Raw genomic sequence first — 18,209 nt, forward strand, 5'->3', positions numbered from 1 at the left:
AGCTCTCTCTATCTTCAGCCTCCTCTCTCTCTCTCCTCATCCCTCCCCTTCCCCTTCCCTCTCAGTTCTCTCCGTCTTCAGCCTCCTCTCTCTCTCCTCATCCCTCCCCTTCCCTCTCATTTATCTATCTTCAGCCTCCTCTCTCTCTCTCCTCATCCCTCCCCTTCCCCTTCCCTCTCAGTTCTCTCCATCTTCAGCCTCCTCTCTCTCTCCTCTTCTCTCCCCTTCCCTCTCAGTTCTCTCGGTCTTCAGCCTCCTCTCTCTCCCCTCATCCCTCCCCTTCCCTCTCAGCTCTCTCTATCTTCAGCCTCCTCTCTCTCTCCTCATCCCTCCCCTTCCCTCTCAGCTCTCTCTATCTTCAGCCTCCTCTCTCTCTCCTCATCCCTCCCCTTCCCTCTCAGTTCCCTCTATCTTCAGCCTCCTCTCTCTCTCTCCTCTTCTCTCGCCCACCCTTGCTCGCTCCCGCCCAGTGTAAGGGCGTCCCTGGTTGGTTTCCATGGCTTGCCTTGCCGTAAAGTGAGGGAAAATGTCTGATTCCTGTCAGTGTTTATATTCTTGATTCCTGAACCAGGCGTTGTTCCCGATATATCGCTAGAAGCATGACTATTACAGCTATATACCTAGTTAAAAACCACGCTGGGATGTCCGGGGCTTAATCCAAGGGACTTTATTAACACGGGTAAGATGTCAAATATAGCCTAGTCTACAATATAGTGAATCCGACGTAATAACGTTAGTGAATATTCGGGTTTGCTAGCTAACTTATATCGCTAGGTACGTCCACTAAACGCAGATGTGTAGCTAAATTGTTACTATTATTTTTTCGACAAAATATAGCCAGCCAAGAATTCATGTTTTTATAACGTTACCGATGTCGAAACAAAGTTGCGCCAACGACGATCCAATGTTATTGCCAGTTGCCAACCACGTCGCTGTGTTGTTAGTTGGTACAAATTCCCTTGATGATGATGATGATGATGATGACTCAGTGACAGTCATATGTAACTTCATCCTCACACTAGCCTTTAGTTAGACGTTAGCGGGCCTGTTCCACAATGTAATCTGTCCCGATGGTCGGTCATTGCCCCCAGGAGAAGGAGTAGACAGCCTATGTCTGTAGGAGTTTAAAACTAAGTCCAACGCAAGACAGTCATCGTTCATGATATAGGCAGTGGAAGTCACCATCACAACGAAGTGTAGGTCTATAGGCCTAGACTAAACTAACCCAGTCAGTCTGTCTGTCTATAGGCCTAGACTAAACTAACCCTGTCTGTCTGTCTGTCTGTCTGTCTGTCTGTCTGTCTGTAGGCCTAGTGTAAACTAACCCTGTCTGTCTGTCTGTCTGTCTGTCTGTCTGTCTGTCTGTCTGTCTGTAAACTAACCCTGTCTGTCTGTCTGTCTGTCTGTCTGTCTGTCTGTCTGTCTGTCTGTCTGTCTGTCTGTCTGTCTGTCTGTCTGTCTGTCGGCCTAGTGTAAACTAACCCAGTCTGTCTGTGTGTCTCCTGTCCCCAGGTGCCCACCCTCCCTTTCAGAGCCATGTCACTGGGCAGCAGCAGGGGAAGCAGCAGCAGCAGCAGCAGCGGTGGTGGTAGAGGTGTTAACCTCCCAGTGGAGGTATGGCGTGTGGTCCTGGCCTACCTCCCCCTCCCAGAGCTGGGCCGCTGCAGCCTGGTGTGCAGGGCCTGGAGAGAGCTGATCCTCTCCCTGGATAACACCCGCTGGAGAGAGCTCTGCCTGGGCCTGCCCGAGTGTCCTCGACACCCCAACTGGCCCAGGTACTGTAATAGAGATGGATGTTCTCAGAACTACAAGGTCTTCCTCTTCACGTTCTCTAAACCCCGTGTGTCTGTCTGTCTGTCCCCAGCCAGCCCCACCTGGAGCCCTCATCCTGGAGAGAAGCCCTGAGGCAGCATGCCATCGCCAGTCGTACCTGGTCCCGTCACGCCCACCCTGAGCTCCAGCCCTCCTCCTGCCTTCACCTGTTCCGCCGGAGGAAGGAGAGGAGGGTGTGGCAGGTGGGGTCGGGCCTGGAGCTGGAGACGTTGAGGGGGGCGTTGCTTGTAGCTGGGTCGTACGACCGGGTGGTGCTGCACCCCGGGGTGTATGAGGAGCAGGCAGAGTTGGTGCTGAAGGTGACTTACTGATTGGCTGCTGTTGTCTTGATGACATAATGTCTAATTAAAGGTGACTTACTGATTGGCTGCTGTTGTCTTGATGACATAATGTCTAATTAAAGGTGACTTACTGATTGGCTGCTATTGTCTTGATGACATAATGTCTAATTAAAGGTGACTTACTGATTGGCTGCTGTTGTCTTGATGACATAATGTCTCGTTAAAGGGCCTGTCTGGGATTCATCCATCCATTTCTGGACTTTTAAATTCATTATTTATTATTTATTTTTAATTTAATTTAACCTTTATTTAACTAGGCAAGTCAGTTAAGAATAAATTCTTATTTACAATGATGGCCTACCCTGGCCAATTGTGCGCCGCCCTATGGGACTCCCGATCACGGCCGGTTGTGATACAGCCTGGAATCGAACCAGATGAGATGCAGTGCCTTATTATTGTTTGAACTGCAGATTGTTCCTTTAAGTTAATCTGGAGCTGGAAACTATCTGTTAGTATCTGTTAGTGTCTGTTAGTATCTGTTAGTATCTGTTAATATGTTAGTATCTGTTAGTGTCTGTTAGTATCTGTTAGTATCTGTTAGTATCTGTTAGTATCTGTTAATATGTTAGTATCTGTTAGTATCTGTTAATGTCTGTTAGTATCTGTTAATATGTTAGTATCTGTTAGTATCTGTTAGTATTTGTTAGTGTCTGTTAGTATCTGTTAGTATCTGTTAGTATCTGTTAGTATTTGTTAATATGTTAGTATCTGTTAATATGTTAGTATCTGTTAGTATCTGTTAGTGTCTGTTAGTGTCTGTTAGAGTCTGTTAGTGTCTGTTAGTATCTGTTAATATCTGTTAGTATCTGTTAGTATCTGTTAGTATCTGTTAGTATCTGTTAATATCTGTTAGTATCTGTTAGTATCTGTTAGTGTCTGTTAGTATCTGTTAATGTCTGTTAGTATCTGTTAGTATCTGTTAGTATCTGTTAATATCTGTTAGTGTCTGTTAGTATCTGTTAATATCTGTTAGTATCTGTTAGTATCTGTTAGTGTCTGTTAGTATCTGTTAATGTCTGTTAGTATCTGTTAGTATCTGGTAATATCTGGTAAAATGTTAGTATCTGTTAGTATTAAGTATGGTAATAAGATCTGCAATTTGATAAATGAAAATATTGACCTTTGACCCTGCCAGGTGCCTGTGGAGGTGGTGGGGTTAGGGAGGCTGGGGGACGTGGCTCTCCTGGTCAGTCTGGAGCAGCAGTGTCCCACAGCCAGGCTCTCCAACCTGGTCTTCATGCCTGCATGGTTCTCCACCGTTGTATACAAGGTACATCAAATCAGATCACATTTATAAAAACCTTTTTTACAACAGTACATGCGACAGTGGTTTACAGACTGACTGGCTGACTGGCTGGGGTGTTGGACTGGCTGGCTGTGGTGGCTGACTGGCTGGGGTGTCTGACTGGCTGGGGTGGCTGACTGGCTGGGGTGTCTGGCTGGCTGGCTGACTGGGGTGTCTGGCTGGCTGACTGCTGTGGTGGCTGGCTGGCTGGCTGGGGTGGCTGGCTGGCTGGAGTGGGGTGTCTGGCTGACTGGCTCAGGTGGCTGGCTGGCTGGTTGACTGGGGTGTCTGGCCTGCTGACTAACTGGCTGGCTGGCTGGTTGGCTGACTGGGGTGTCTGGCCTGCTGACTAACTGGCTGTCTGGTTGGCTGACTGGGGTGTCTGGCTGGAGTGGGGTGTTTGACTGGCTCAGGTGGCTGGCTGGCTGGTTGGCTAACTGGGGTGTCTGGCTGGCTGACCGGCTGTCTCTCTGTCTGGGCTGTCAGTCAGTCAGTTGTGTGGCTTTAAGCCTTTAACTGGTTGCTCTGCACCTTTTAGAGGCTGTAAGCAGTGGCCTTCTGTTCATGCTCTGTAGAGCTCGACCTCTACCTTCTGTTCATGCTCTGTTAGAGCTCGACCTCTACCTTCTGTTCATACTGTTAGAGCTCGACCTCTACCTTCTGTTAATACTGTTAGAGCTCGACCTCTACCTTCTGTTCATGCTCTGTTAGAGCTCGACCTCTACCTTCTGTTCATACTGTTAGAGCTCGACCTCTACCTTCTGTTCATACTGTTAGAGCTCGACCTCTACCTTCTGTTCATACTGTTAGAGCTCGACCTCTACCTTCTGTTCATACTGTTAGAGCTCGACCTCTACCTTCTGTTCATACTGTTAGAGCTCGACCTCTACCTTCTGTTCATACTGTTAGAGCTCGACCTCTACCTTCTGTTCATACTGTTAGAGGTCGACCTCTACCTTCTGTTCATACTGTTAGAGCTCGACCTCTACCTTCTGTTCATGCTGTTAGAGGTCGACCTCTACCTTCTGTTCATACTCTGTTAGAGCTCGACCTCTACCTTCTGTTCATACTGTTAGAGCTCGACCTCTACCTTCTGTTCATGCTCTGTTAGAGCTCGACCTCTACCTTCTGTTCATACTGTTAGAGCTCGACCTCTACCTTCTGTTCATACTGTTAGAGCTCGACCTCTACCTTCTGTTCATGCTCTGTTAGAGCTCGATCTCTACCTTCTGTTAATACTGTTAGAGCTCGACCTCTACCTTCTGTTCATACTCTGTTAGAGCTCGACCTCTACCTTCTGTTCATACTGTTAGAGCTCGATCTCTACCTTCTGTTCATACTGTTAGAGCTCGACCTCTACCTTCTGTTCATGCTCTGTTAGAGCTCGACCTCTACCTTCTGTTAATACTGTTAGAGCTCGACCTCTACCTTCTGTTCATACTCTGTTAGAGCTCGACCTCTACCTTCTGTTCATACTCTGTTAGAGCTCGACCTCTACCTTCTGTTCATGCTCTGTTAGAGCTCGATCTCTACCTTCTGTTCATACTGTTAGAGCTCGACCTCTACCTTCTGTTCATACTGTTAGAGCTCGACCTCTACCTTCTGTTCATACTCTGTTAGAGCTCGACCTCTACCTTCTGTTCATACTGTTAGAGCTCGACTTCTACCTTCTGTTCATACTGTTAGAGCTCGACCTCTACCTTCTGTTCATACTGTTAGAGCTCGACCTCTACCTTCTGTTCATGCTCTGTTAGAGCTCGATCTCTACCTTCTGTTAATACTGTTAGAGCTCGACCTCTACCTTCTGTTCATACTGTTAGAGCTCGACCTCTACCTTCTGTTCATACTGTTAGAGCTCGACCTCTACCTTCTGTTCATACTGTTAGAGCTCGACCTCTACCTTCTGTTCATACTGTTAGAGCTCGACCTCTACCTTCTGTTCATACTGTTAGAGCTCGACCTCTACCTTCTGTTCATACTGTTAGAGCTCGACCTCTACCTTCTGTTCATACTGTTAGAGCTCGACCTCTACCTTCTGTTCATACTGTTAGAGCTCAACCTCTACCTTCTGTTCATACTGTTCGAGCTCAACCTCTACCTTCTGTTCATACTGTTAGAGCTCGACCTCTACCTTCTGTTCATACTGTTAGAGCTCGACCTCTACCTTCTGTTCATACTGTTGTTAGAGCTCGACCTCTACCTTCTGTTCATGCTCTGTTAGAGCTCGACCTCTACCTTCTGTTCATACTGTTAGAGCTCGACCTCTACCTTCTGTTCATACTGTTAGAGCTCGACCTCTACCTTCTGTTCATGCTCTGTTAGAGCTCGACCTCTACCTTCTGTTCATACTGTTAGAGCTCGACCTCTACCTTCTGTTCATACTGTTAGAGCTCGACCTCTACCTTCTGTTCATGCTCTGTTAGAGCTTGCTGCAGTTTCACCTTTTCTCTGTATCATTCTCTCTCCTACCCTCTACCCCCTCCCTCCACCAGACATCATCAGGTCATGTCCAGTTGGACAACTGTAATTTCGAGGGAGCTCAGCTGCAGATCCGAGGACCAGGAACCTGCCACGCCCGCTTCTGCTCATTCTCACAGGGAAGCTCCACCCACTTCCTGGGCGTGGCCCTCAGCCTGTTGGATAGCTGTGATTTCTCAGGAAGTGATTCGGCATCCGTGACGGTTGAGGGCGCTCCAGTGACGGAGCGGAACTGGGCCTGTAAACACCTGGCCGCTCTGGCCCGAACCACCACATCCTGGACCTCGCCTGGGAGTGGTAGCCCAGCTGGAGACAACTTGGGCGGGCATTCAGGAGCCACACGGCCCCCTGGGGCTACCATCACCCTGGAGGACTGGAGCAAAGGAGAAACGGAGAGCAGGAGGAGAGGAGGAGGAGGAGGAGGAGAGAAAGGAGGTTGTCAGGATACGGTGATTGAGGACGGCTGGAGCGACAGCGCTCCTAGTGAGGAGGAAGAGGAGGAGGAAAAAGGAGAGGAAGGTTCAGGACAAGGCAACAACAGTCTAAACTACAGACTGGCCCACAGTCACCACGGCCTCTCTCATCTCCTCAGACCCAACCAGGACGACTCCCCCTCGTTGACCCCTGAAATCCGAACCCTGAGCGAGGAGCTCCAACGCGACCCCGGAGCCCAGGCGCTGGTCGAGGCAGTGCAGGGGTGCGTGCTGAGGCGCTGCCTGTTTCGGGACGGCAAGGGCGGTGTGCACGTGTGTAACCACGGAAACGCCAGGTTGGAAGGAAACGTGTTCCGAGGGCTGACCTATGCCGTGCGCTGCATCCAGAACGCCACGGTAACCAGATAGGGCTGCCGATCTGATATGATGGGTTGATTGATTGATGGATGGGTTGGTTGATTGATGGGTTGGTATGTTGATTGATTGATGGGTTGATTGATTGATGGGTTGGTTGATTGATGGGTTGATGGGTTGGTTGATTGATGGGTTGGTTTGTTGATGTATATATCCTCCCTTAACTGGATGTGTTTTAGATAGTAATCTACACTACCAGTCAAAAGTTTTAGAACACCTACTCATTCAAGGGTTTTTCTTCGTTTTGACTATTTTCTACATTGTAGAATAATAGTGAAGACATCAAAACTATGAAATAGCACATATGGAATCATGTAGTAACCAAAATAGTGTTAAACAAATCAAAATATGTTTTATATTTGAGATTCTTCAAATAGCCACCCTTTGCCTTGATGATAGCTTTGCACACGCTTGGCATTCTCTCAACCAGCTTCATGAGGTAGTCACCTGGAATGCATTTCAATTAACAGGTGTGCCTTGTTAAAAGTTAATTTGTGGAATTGATTTCCTTCTTTATTCGTTTGAGCCAATCAGTTGTGTTGTGACAAGGTAGGGGGGGTATACAGAAGATAGCCCTATTTGGTAAAAGACCAAGTCCATATTATGGCAAGAACAGCTCAAATAAGCAAAGAGAAACGACAGTTCATCATTACCGTAAATTTCGGACTATAAGCCGCAACTTTTTTACCAGGCTTTGAACCTCACGGCTTAAACAATGACGTGGCTAATATATGGATTTTTCCCGCTTTCAATTTTTTTTTCTCCAAAAAAACATTCTGTGACGTGCTCAGTTTTTTGGCGGCATGAAGCTTTCATTAGACCAATGAAATTGCCGAACGGGTTAAGGTCAAACAACTTTTTTGTTTACTGTTTAGATTAAATCGAGCGCTCTCAAACTTCCCGTCATTCTGATTACGGTAGTCATTTTGTCACCCTCATCATGGCAAAGACACGGAGAAATGCATATGATGCAGCTTTCAAGTTGAGGGCGATTGATCTGGCTGTTGGAAAAGGAAATAGAGCTGCTGCACGGGAGCTTGGTCTTAATGAGTCGATGATAAGACGTTGGAAACAGCAGCGTGAGGAATTGACTCAGTGCAAAAAGACAACTAAAGCTTACTGCTAATGTTTTATTTTTGTTACAAGCCGTGTTTCGTTAAAGCCTATTTATTTTTGTTACAAGCCGTGTTTCGTTAAAGCCTATTTATTTTTGTTACAAGCCGTGTTTCGTTAAAGCCTGTGTAAAGTTAATTTGTTTCAATGTACCGGTAGGCACCTGCGGCTTATAGACATGTGCGGCATATTTATGTTCAAAATAACACTTTTTTTTTTTTATTCAGTGGGTGCCGCTTATATTCAGGTGCGCTTAATAGTCCGGAAATTACGGTACTTTAAGACATGAAGGTCAGTCAATCTGGAAAATGTCAAGAACTTTGAAAGTTTCTTCAACTGCAGTCGCAAAAACCATCAAGCGCTATGATAAAACTGGCTCTCATGAGGACCGCCAGAGGAAAGGAAGACCCAGAGTTACCTCTGCTGCAGAGGATAAGTTCATTAGAGTTAACTGCACCTCAGATTGCAGCCCAAATAAATGCTTCACAGAGTTTAAGTAACAGACACATCTCAACATCAACTGTTCAGAGGAGACTGTAAATCAGGCCTTCATGGTTGAATTGCTGCAAAGAAACCACTTCTAAAAGACACCAATAAGAAAAAGAGACTTGCTTGGGCCAAGAAACATGAGCAATGGACATTAGACCGGTGGAAATTTGTCCTTTGGTCTGATGAGTCCAAATTGGAGATTTTTGGTTCCAACCGCCGTGTCTTTGTGAGATGCGGTGTGGGTGAACGGATGATCTCCGCATGTGTGGTTCCCACCGTGAAGCATGGAGGAGGAGGTGTGATGGTGTGGGGATACTTTGCTGGTGACATGCTGTGATTGATTTAGAATTCAAGCCACACTTAACCAGCATGGCTACCACAGCATTCTGCAGCGATACGCCATCCCATCTGGTTTGGGCTTAGTGGGACTATAATTCGTTTTTTAACAGGACAATGACCCAACACACCTCCAGGCTGTGTAATGGCTATTTTATTGCTGCACAATCACCCGACCTCAAACAAATTGAGATGGTTTGGGATGAGTCGGACCGCAGAGTGAAGGAAAAGCAGCCAACAAGTACTCAGCATATGTGGGAACTACTTCAAGACGGCTGTAAAAGCATTCCAGGTGAAGCTGGTTGAGAGAACGCTAAGAGTGTGCAAAGGGTGACTATTTGTAGAATCTCAAATATAAAATATATTTTGATTTATTTAACACTTTTGTTTTGGTTACTACATAATTTCATATGTGTTATTTCATAGTTTTGATGTCTTCAACTATTATTATACAATGTAGAAAATAGTAAAAATAAATAAAGAACCCTTGAATGAGTCGGTGTTGTAAAACATTTGACCGGTAGTGTAGATCAAACATGATTGTGTGTATCTCATTGGTGTGTGTATTTTGCATGTGTGTGTGTGTGTGTGTGTGTGTGTGTTCCAGATTGTGATGCTCAGTAATGAGGTGTGTGAGTGTCGTGCGTCGGGCGTGTTCCTGCGTCTGTCGTCTCACGGTCTGATCGCTGACAACAACATCCACTCCAACGGGGAGGCGGGGCTTGACATCCGCAAGGGGGCGGACCCCATCATCCTGGTAGTTCTATTCATTCTATTTCACATCCCTGATGTCATCGTCGTCTGTCCTGTTCGTCTCTGATGTCATCGTCGTCTGTCCTGTTCGTCTCTGATGTCATCGTCATCTGTCCTGTTCGTCTCTGATGTCATCGTCGTCTGTCCTGTTCGTCTCTGATGTCATCGTCATCTGTCCTGTTCGTCTCTGATGTCATCGTCATCTGTCCTGTTCGTCTCTGATGTCATCGTCATCTGTCCTGTTCGTCTCTGATGTCATCGTATCTGTCCTGTTCGTCTCTGATGTCATCGTCTCTGATGTCATCGTATCTGTCCTGTTCGTCTCTGATGTCATCGTATCTGTCCTGTTCGTCTCTGATGTCATCGTCATCTGTCCTGTTCGTCTCTGATGTCATCGTATCTGTCCTGTTCGTCTCTGATGTCATCGTCTCTGATGTCATCGTATCTGTCCTGTTCGTCTCTGATGTCATCGTCTCTGATGTCATCGTATCTGTCCTGTTCGTCTCTGATGTCATTGTATCTGTCCTGTTTGTCTCTGATGTCATCGTATCTGTCCTGTTCGTCTCTGATGTCATTGTATCTGTCCTGTTTGTCTCTGATGTCATTGTATCTGTCCTGTTTGTCTCTGATGTCATTGTATCTGTCCTGTTTGTCTCTGATGTCATCGTATCTGTCCTGTTCGTCTCTGATGTCATTGTATCTGTCCTGTTTGTCTCTGATGTCATTGTATCTGTCCTGTTTGTCTCTGATGTCATTGTATCTGTCCTGTTTGTCTTACTAGTGCACTTGGCATTTTCCTCTCTACACAGCAGTTTGTCAAATGGGTGTCAAATCATATCTGCCTTTCATCTGGTAGAAGCCTTCCCTGTAGCTCAGTTGGTAGAGCATGGTGTTTGCAACGCCAGGGTTGTGGGTTCGATTCCCACGGGGGGCCAGCACAGAAAAAAAAAAAATGTATGAAATTGTATGAAATGTATGCATTCACTACTGTAAGTCGCTCTGGATAAGAGCGTCTGCTAAATGACTAAAATGTAAATGTAAGTTACAGGACATGGTGGTCTGTCTGTCTGTCTGTCTGTCTGTCTGTCTGTCTGTCTGTCTGTCTGTCTGTCTTTTATCTCAGGAGACATGATCTAAAATAACAACTGATCAAACTTTCTCTGTCTCCACACACACACACACACACACACACACACACACTCACACACACACTCAGTGTAACAGAATACACAGTGGTTTGCGTTCCGGCATCGTGGTCCTTGGCAACGGGAGGGGTTCCATCCGGAGCAACCAGATCTACAACAACAAGGAAGCAGGAGTCTACATTCTGTTCAACAGCAACCCTGTAGTCAGGTAGGAGGGGGGGGGTCTACATTATGTTCAACAGCAACCCTGTAGTCAGGTAGGAGGGGGGGGTCTACATTCTGTTCAACAGCAACCCTGTAGTCAGGTAGGAGGGGGGGTCTACATTCTGTTCAACAGCAACCCTGTAGTCAGGTAGGAGGGGGGGTCTACATTCTGTTCAACAGCAACCCTGTAGTCAGGTAGGAGGGGGGTCTACATTCTGTTCAACAGCAACCCTGTAGTCAGGTAGGAGGGGGGGGTCTACATTCTGTTCAACAGCAACCCTGTAGTCAGGTAGGAGGGGGGGTCTACATTCTGTTCAACAGCAACCCTGTAGTCAGGTAGGAGGGGGGGTCTACATTCTGTTCAACAGCAACCCTGTAGTCAGGTAGGAGGGGGTCTACATTCTGTTCAACAGGAACCCTGTAGTCAGGTAGGAGGGGGGGTCTACATTCTGTTCAACAGCAACCCTGTAGTCAGGTAGGAGGGGGGGTCTACATTCTGTTCAACAGCAACCCTGTAGTCAGGTAGGAGGGGGGGTCTACATTCTGTTCAACAGCAACCCTGTAGTCAGGTAGGAGGGGGGGTCTACATTCTGTTCAACAGCAACCCTGTAGTCAGGTAGGAGGGGGGGTCTACATTCTGTTCAACAGCAACCCTGTAGTCAGGTAGGAGGGGGGGGTCTACATTCTGTTCAACAGCAACACTGTAGTCAGGTAGGAGGGGGGGTCTACATTCTGTTCAACAGCAACCCTGTAGTCAGGTAGGAGGGGGGTCTACATTCTGTTCAACAGCAACCCTGTAGTCAGGTAGGAGGGGGGGTCTACATTCTGTTCAACAGCAACCCTGTAGTCAGGTAGGAGGGGGGGTCTACATTCTGTTCAACAGCAACCCTGTAGTCAGGTAGGAGGGGGGGTCTACATTCTGTTCAATGGGAACCCTGTAGTCAGGTAGGAGGGGGGGTCTACATTCTGTTCAACAGCAACCCTGTAGTCAGGTAGGAGGGGGGGGTCTACATTCTGTTCAACAGCAACCCTGTAGTCAGGTAGGAGGGGGGTCTACATTCTGTTCAACAGCAACCCTGTAGTCAGGTAGGAGGGGGGGGGTCTACATTATGTTCAACAGCAACCCTGTAGTCAGGTAGGAGGGGGGGGGTCTACATTCTGTTCAACAGCAACCCTGTAGTCAGGTAGGAGGGGGGGTCTACATTCTGTTCAACAGCAACCCTGTAGTCAGGTAGGAGGGGGGGTCTACATTCTGTTCAACAGCAACCCTGTAGTCAGGTAGGAGGGGGGTCTACATTCTGTTCAACAGCAACCCTGTAGTCAGGTAGGAGGGGGGGTCTACATTCTGTTCAACAGCAACCCTGTAGTCAGGTAGGAGGGGGGGTCTACATTCTGTTCAACAGCAACCCTGTAGTCAGGTAGGAGGGGGGGTCTACATTCTGTTCAATGGGAACCCTGTAGTCAGGTAGGAGGGGGGGTCTACATTCTGTTCAACAGCAACCCTGTAGTCAGGTAGGAGGGGGGGGTCTACATTCTGTTCAACAGCAACCCTGTAGTCAGGTAGGAGGGGGGGTCTACATTCTGTTCAACAGCAACCCTGTAGTCAGGTAGGAGGGGGGGTCTACATTCTGTTCAACAGCAACCCTGTAGTCAGGTAGGAGGGGGGGTCTACATTCTGTTCAATGGGAACCCTGTAGTCAGGTAGGAGGGGGGGTCTACATTCTGTTCAACAGCAACCCTGTAGTCAGGTAGGAGGGGGGGTCTACATTCTGTTCAACAGCAACCCTGTAGTCAGGTAGGAGGGGGGTCTACATTCTGTTCAACAGGAACCCTGTAGTCAGGTAGGAGGGGGGTCTACATTCTGTTCAACAGCAACCCTGTAGTCAGGTAGGAGGGGGGGTCTACATTCTGTTCAACGGGAACCCTGTAGTCAGGTAGGAGGGGGGGTCTACATTCTGTTCAACAGCAACCCTGTAGTCAGGTAGGAGGGGGGGGTCTACATTCTGTTCAACAGCAACCCTGTAGTCAGGTAGGATGGGGGTCTACATTCTGTTCAACAGCAACCCTGTAGTCAGGTAGGAGGGGGGGTCTACATTCTGTTCAACAGGAACCCTGTAGTCAGGTAGGAGGGGGGTCTACATTCTGTTCAACAGCAACCCTGTAGTCAGGTAGGAGGGGGGGGTCTACATTCTGTTCAACAGCAACCCTGTAGTCAGGTAGGATGGGGGTCTACATTCTGTTCAATGGGAACCCTGTAGTCAGGTAGGAGGGGGGGTCTACATTCTGTTCAACAGCAACCCTGTAGTCAGGTAGGATGGGGGGTCTACATTCTGTTCAACAGGAACCCTGTAGTCAGGTAGGATGGGGGGTCTACATTCTGTTCAACAGGAACCCTGTAGTCAGGTAGAATGGGGGGGGTCTACATTCTGTTCAACAGGAACCCTGTAGTCAGGTAGGAGGGGGGTCTACATTCTGTTCAACAGGAACCCTGTAGTCAGGTAGGAGGGGGGGGTCTACATTCTGTTCAACAGGAACCCTGTAGTCAGGTAGGAGGGGGGGTCTACATTCTGTTCAACGGGAACCCTGTAGTCAGGTAGGAGGGGGGGTCTACATTCTGTTCAACAGCAACCCTGTAGTCAGGTAGGAGGGGGGTCTACATTCTGTTCAACAGCAACCCTGTAGTCAGGTAGGAGGGGGGGGTCTACATTCTGTTCAACAGCAACCCTGTAGTCAGGTAGGAGGGGTAGTCTACATTCTGTTCAATGGGAACCCTGTAGTCAGGTAGGAGGGGGGTCTACATTCTGTTCAACAGCAACCCTGTAGTCAGGTAGGAGGGGTAGTCTACATTCTGTTCAACAGCAACCCTGTAGTCAGGTAGGAGGGGGGGTCTACATTCTGTTCAACAGCAACCCTGTAGTCAGGTAGGAGGGGGGTCTACATTCTGTTCAACGGCAACCCTGTAGTCAGGTAGGAGGGGGGTCTACATTCTGTTCAACGGGAACCCTGTAGTCAGGTAGGAGGGGGGGTCTACATTCTGTTCAACAGGAACCCTGTAGTCAGGTAGGAGGGGGGGGGGTCTACATTCTGTTCAACGGGAACCCTGTAGTCAGGTAGGAGGGGGGGTCTACATTCTGTTCAACAGGAACCCTGTAGTCAGGTAGGAGGGGTCGTCTACATTCTGTTCAACAGCAACCCTGTAGTCAGGTAGGAGGGGGGGTCTACATTCTGTTCAACAGGAACCCTGTAGTCAGGTAGGAGGGGGGGTCTACATTCTGTTCAATGGGAACCCTGTAGTCAGGTAGAATGGGGGGGTCTACATTCTGTTCAACAGCAACCCTGTAGTCAGGTAGGAGGGGTAGTCTACATTCTGTTCAATGGGAACCCTGTAGTCAGGTAGGAGGGGGGTCTACATTCTTTTTCAACAGCAACCCTGTAGTCAGGTAGGAGGGGGGGTCTACATTCTGTTCAACAGCAACCCTGTAGTCAGGTAGGAGGGGGGGTCTACATTCTGTTCAACAGCAACCCTGTAGTCATTTGGGACACATCCTGAAATGTTGTGGTTTTCACCTTCAGCCTCAAGATTCATTACTATATAGATATTATACATTATGTCTAGAGAGATTCATTACTATATATCTAGATATTATACATTATGTCTAGGAGATTCATTACTATATAGATATTATACATTATGTCTAGAGAGATTCATTACTATATAGATATTATACATTATGTCTAGAGATTCATTACTATATAGATATTATACATTATGTCTGGAGAGATTCATTACTATATAGATATTATACATTATGTCTAGAGAGATTCATTACTATATAGATATTATACATTATGTCTAGAGATTCATTACTATATAGATATTATACATTATGTCTAGAGAGATTCATTACTATATATCTAGATATTATACATTATGTCTAGAGATTCATTACTATATAGATATTATACATTATGTCTAGAGAGATTCATTACTATATAGATATTATACATTATGTCTGGAGAGATTCATTACTATATATCTAGATATTATACATTATGTCTGGAGAGATTCATCACTATATATCTAGATATTATACATTATGTCTAGAGGTTCATTACTATATAGATATTATACATTATGTCTGGAGAGATTCATTACTATATAGATATTATACATTATGTCTAGAGAGATTCATTACTATATAGATATTATACATTATGTCTAGAGAGATTCATTACTATATAGATATTATACATTATGTCTAGAGAGATTCATCACTATATATCTAGATATTATACATTATGTCTAGAGAGATTCATTACTATATAGATATTATACATTATGTCTGGAGAGATTCATTACTATATATCTAGATATTATACATTATGTCTAGAGATTCATTACTATATAGATACTAATACATTATGTCTAGAGTGATTCATTACTATATATCTAGATATTATACATTATGTCTAGAGAGATTCATCACTATATATCTAGATATTATACATTATGTCTAGAGAGATTCATTACTATCTAGATATTATACATTATGTCTAGAGAGATTCATTACTATATAGATATTATACATTATGTCTAGAGAGATTCATCACTATATAGATATTATACATTATGTCTAGAGAGATTCATTACTATATAGATATTATACATTATGTCTAGAGAGATTCATCACTATATAGATATTATACATTATGTCTAGAGAGATTCATTACTATATAGATATTATACATTATGTCTAGAGATTCATTACTATATAGATATTATACATTATGTCTAGAGAGATTCATTACTATATATCTAGATATTATACATTATGTCTAGAGAGATTCATTACTATCTAGATATTATACATTATGTCTAGAGAGATTCATCACTATATATCTAGATATTATACATTATGTCTAGAGAGATTCATTACTATATAGATATTATACATTATGTCTAGAGAGATTCATTACTATATATCTAGATATTATACATTATGTCTAGAGAGATTCATTACTATCTAGATATTATACATTATGTCTAGAGAGATTCATCACTATATAGATATTATACATTATGTCTAGAGATTCATTACTATATAGATATTATACATTATGTCTAGAGAGATTCATTACTATATATATATTATACATTATGTCTAGAGAGATTCATCACTATATAGATATTATACATTATGTCTAGAGAGATTCATTACTATATAGATATTATACATTATGTCTAGAGATTCATTACTATATAGATATTATACATTATGTCTGGAGAGATTCATTACTATATATCTAGATATTATACATTATGTCTAGAGATTCATTACTATATAGATATTATACATTATGTCTAGAGATTCATTACTATATAGATATTATACATTATGTCTAGAGAGATTCATCACTATATATCTAGATATTATACATTATGTCTAGAGAGATTCATTACTATCTAGATATTATACATTATGTCTAGAGAGATTCATTACTATATAGATATTATACATTATGTCTAGAGAGATTCATTACTATATATCTAGATATTATACATTATGTCTAGAGAGATTCATCACTATCTAGATATTATACATTATGTCTAGAGAGATTCATTACTATATAGATATTATACATTATGTCTAGAGATTCATTACTATATAGATATTATACATTATGTCTAGAGAGATTCATTACTATATAGATATTATACATTATGTCTAGAGATTCATTACTATATAGATATTATACATTATGTCTGGAGAGATTCATTACTATATATCTAGATATTATACATTATGTCTAGAGAGATTCATCACTATATATCTAGATATTATACATTATGTCTAGAGAGATTCATTACTATCTAGATATTATACATTATGTCTAGAGAGATTCATTACTATATAGATATTATACATTATGTCTAGAGAGATTCATCACTATATATCTAGATATTATACATTATGTCTAGAGAGATTCATTACTATATAGATATTATACATTATGTCTGGAGAGATTCATTACTATATATCTAGATATTATACATTATGTCTGGAGAGGTTCATTACTATATATCTAGATATTATACATTATGTCTGGAGAGATTCATTACTATATAGATATTATACATTATGTCTAGAGATTCATTACTATATAGATATTATACATTATGTCAAGAGAGATTCATCACTATATAGATATTATACATTATGTCTGGAGAGATTCATTACTATATAGATATTATACATTATGTCTGGAGAGATTCATTACTATATATCTAGATATTATACATTATGTCTGGAGAGATTCATTACTATATAGATATTATACATTATGTCTAGAGATTCATTACTATATAGATATTATACATTATGTCTAGAGAGATTCATCACTATATAGATATTATACATTATGTCTGGAGAGATCCATTACTATATAGATATTATACATTATGTCTAGAGAGATTCATCACTATATATCTAGATATTATACATTATGTCTAGAGATTCATTACTATATAGATATTATACATTATGTCTAGAGAGATTCATTACTATATAGATATTATACATTATGTCTAGAGATTCATTACTATATAGATATTATACATTATGTCTGGAGAGATTCATTACTATATATCTAGATATTATACATTATGTCTAGAGAGATTCATTACTATATAGATATTATATTACTATATAGATATTATACATTATGTCTAGAGAGATTCATTACTATATATCTAGATATTATACATTATGTCTAGAGAGATTCATCACTATATAGATATTATACATTATGTCTAGAGAGATTGATCACTATATAGATATTATACATTATGTCTGGAGAGATTCATTACTATATAGATATTATACATTATGTCTAGAGATTCATTACTATATAGATATTATACATTATGTCTAGAGAGATTCATTACTATATATCTAGATATTATACATTATGTCTAGAGAGATTCATTACTATATATCTAGATATTATACATTATGTCTAGAGATTCATTACTATATATCTAGATATTATACATTATGTCTAGAGATTCATTACTATATAGATATTATACACTATGTCTGGAGATTCATTACTATATAGATATTATACATTATGTCTAGAGATTCATTACTATATAGATATTATACATTATGTCTAGAGATTCATTACTATATAGATATTATACATTATGTCTAGAGATTCATCACTATATAGATATTATACATTATGTCTAGAGATTCATTACTATATATCTAGATATTATACATTATGTCTAGAGATTCATTACTATATATCTAGATATTATACATTATGTCTAGAGAGATTCATTACTATATATCTAGATATTATACATTATGTCTAGAGA

The 18,209-nt window shown here is 42.9% G+C and overlaps 1 protein-coding gene across 1 annotated transcript in view; it reads left to right on the forward strand.

Annotated features, from left to right (window-relative positions):
* The first annotated feature begins 453 nt into the window (after window positions 1–453).
* The window catches only part of LOC123744233 (F-box only protein 10), a 30,964-nt gene continuing 13,208 nt past the window's right edge, over window positions 454–18,209 (forward strand). The window contains exons 1-7 of the mRNA XM_082973846.1: window positions 454–679; window positions 1,513–1,775; window positions 1,865–2,132; window positions 3,310–3,444; window positions 5,952–6,767; window positions 9,331–9,480; window positions 10,693–10,829. Coding sequence (XP_082829972.1) covers window positions 1,537–1,775; window positions 1,865–2,132; window positions 3,310–3,444; window positions 5,952–6,767; window positions 9,331–9,480; window positions 10,693–10,829 — 1,745 coding nt within the window. The 5' untranslated portion in view covers window positions 454–679; window positions 1,513–1,536. The remainder of the gene's footprint in view (window positions 680–1,512; window positions 1,776–1,864; window positions 2,133–3,309; window positions 3,445–5,951; window positions 6,768–9,330; window positions 9,481–10,692; window positions 10,830–18,209) is intronic.

Source organism: Salmo salar, chromosome 04 (genome assembly GCF_965601325.2).
Source record: "Salmo salar chromosome 04, fSalSal1, whole genome shotgun sequence".
NCBI classification, from domain to species: Eukaryota; Metazoa; Chordata; class Actinopteri; order Salmoniformes; family Salmonidae; genus Salmo; species Salmo salar.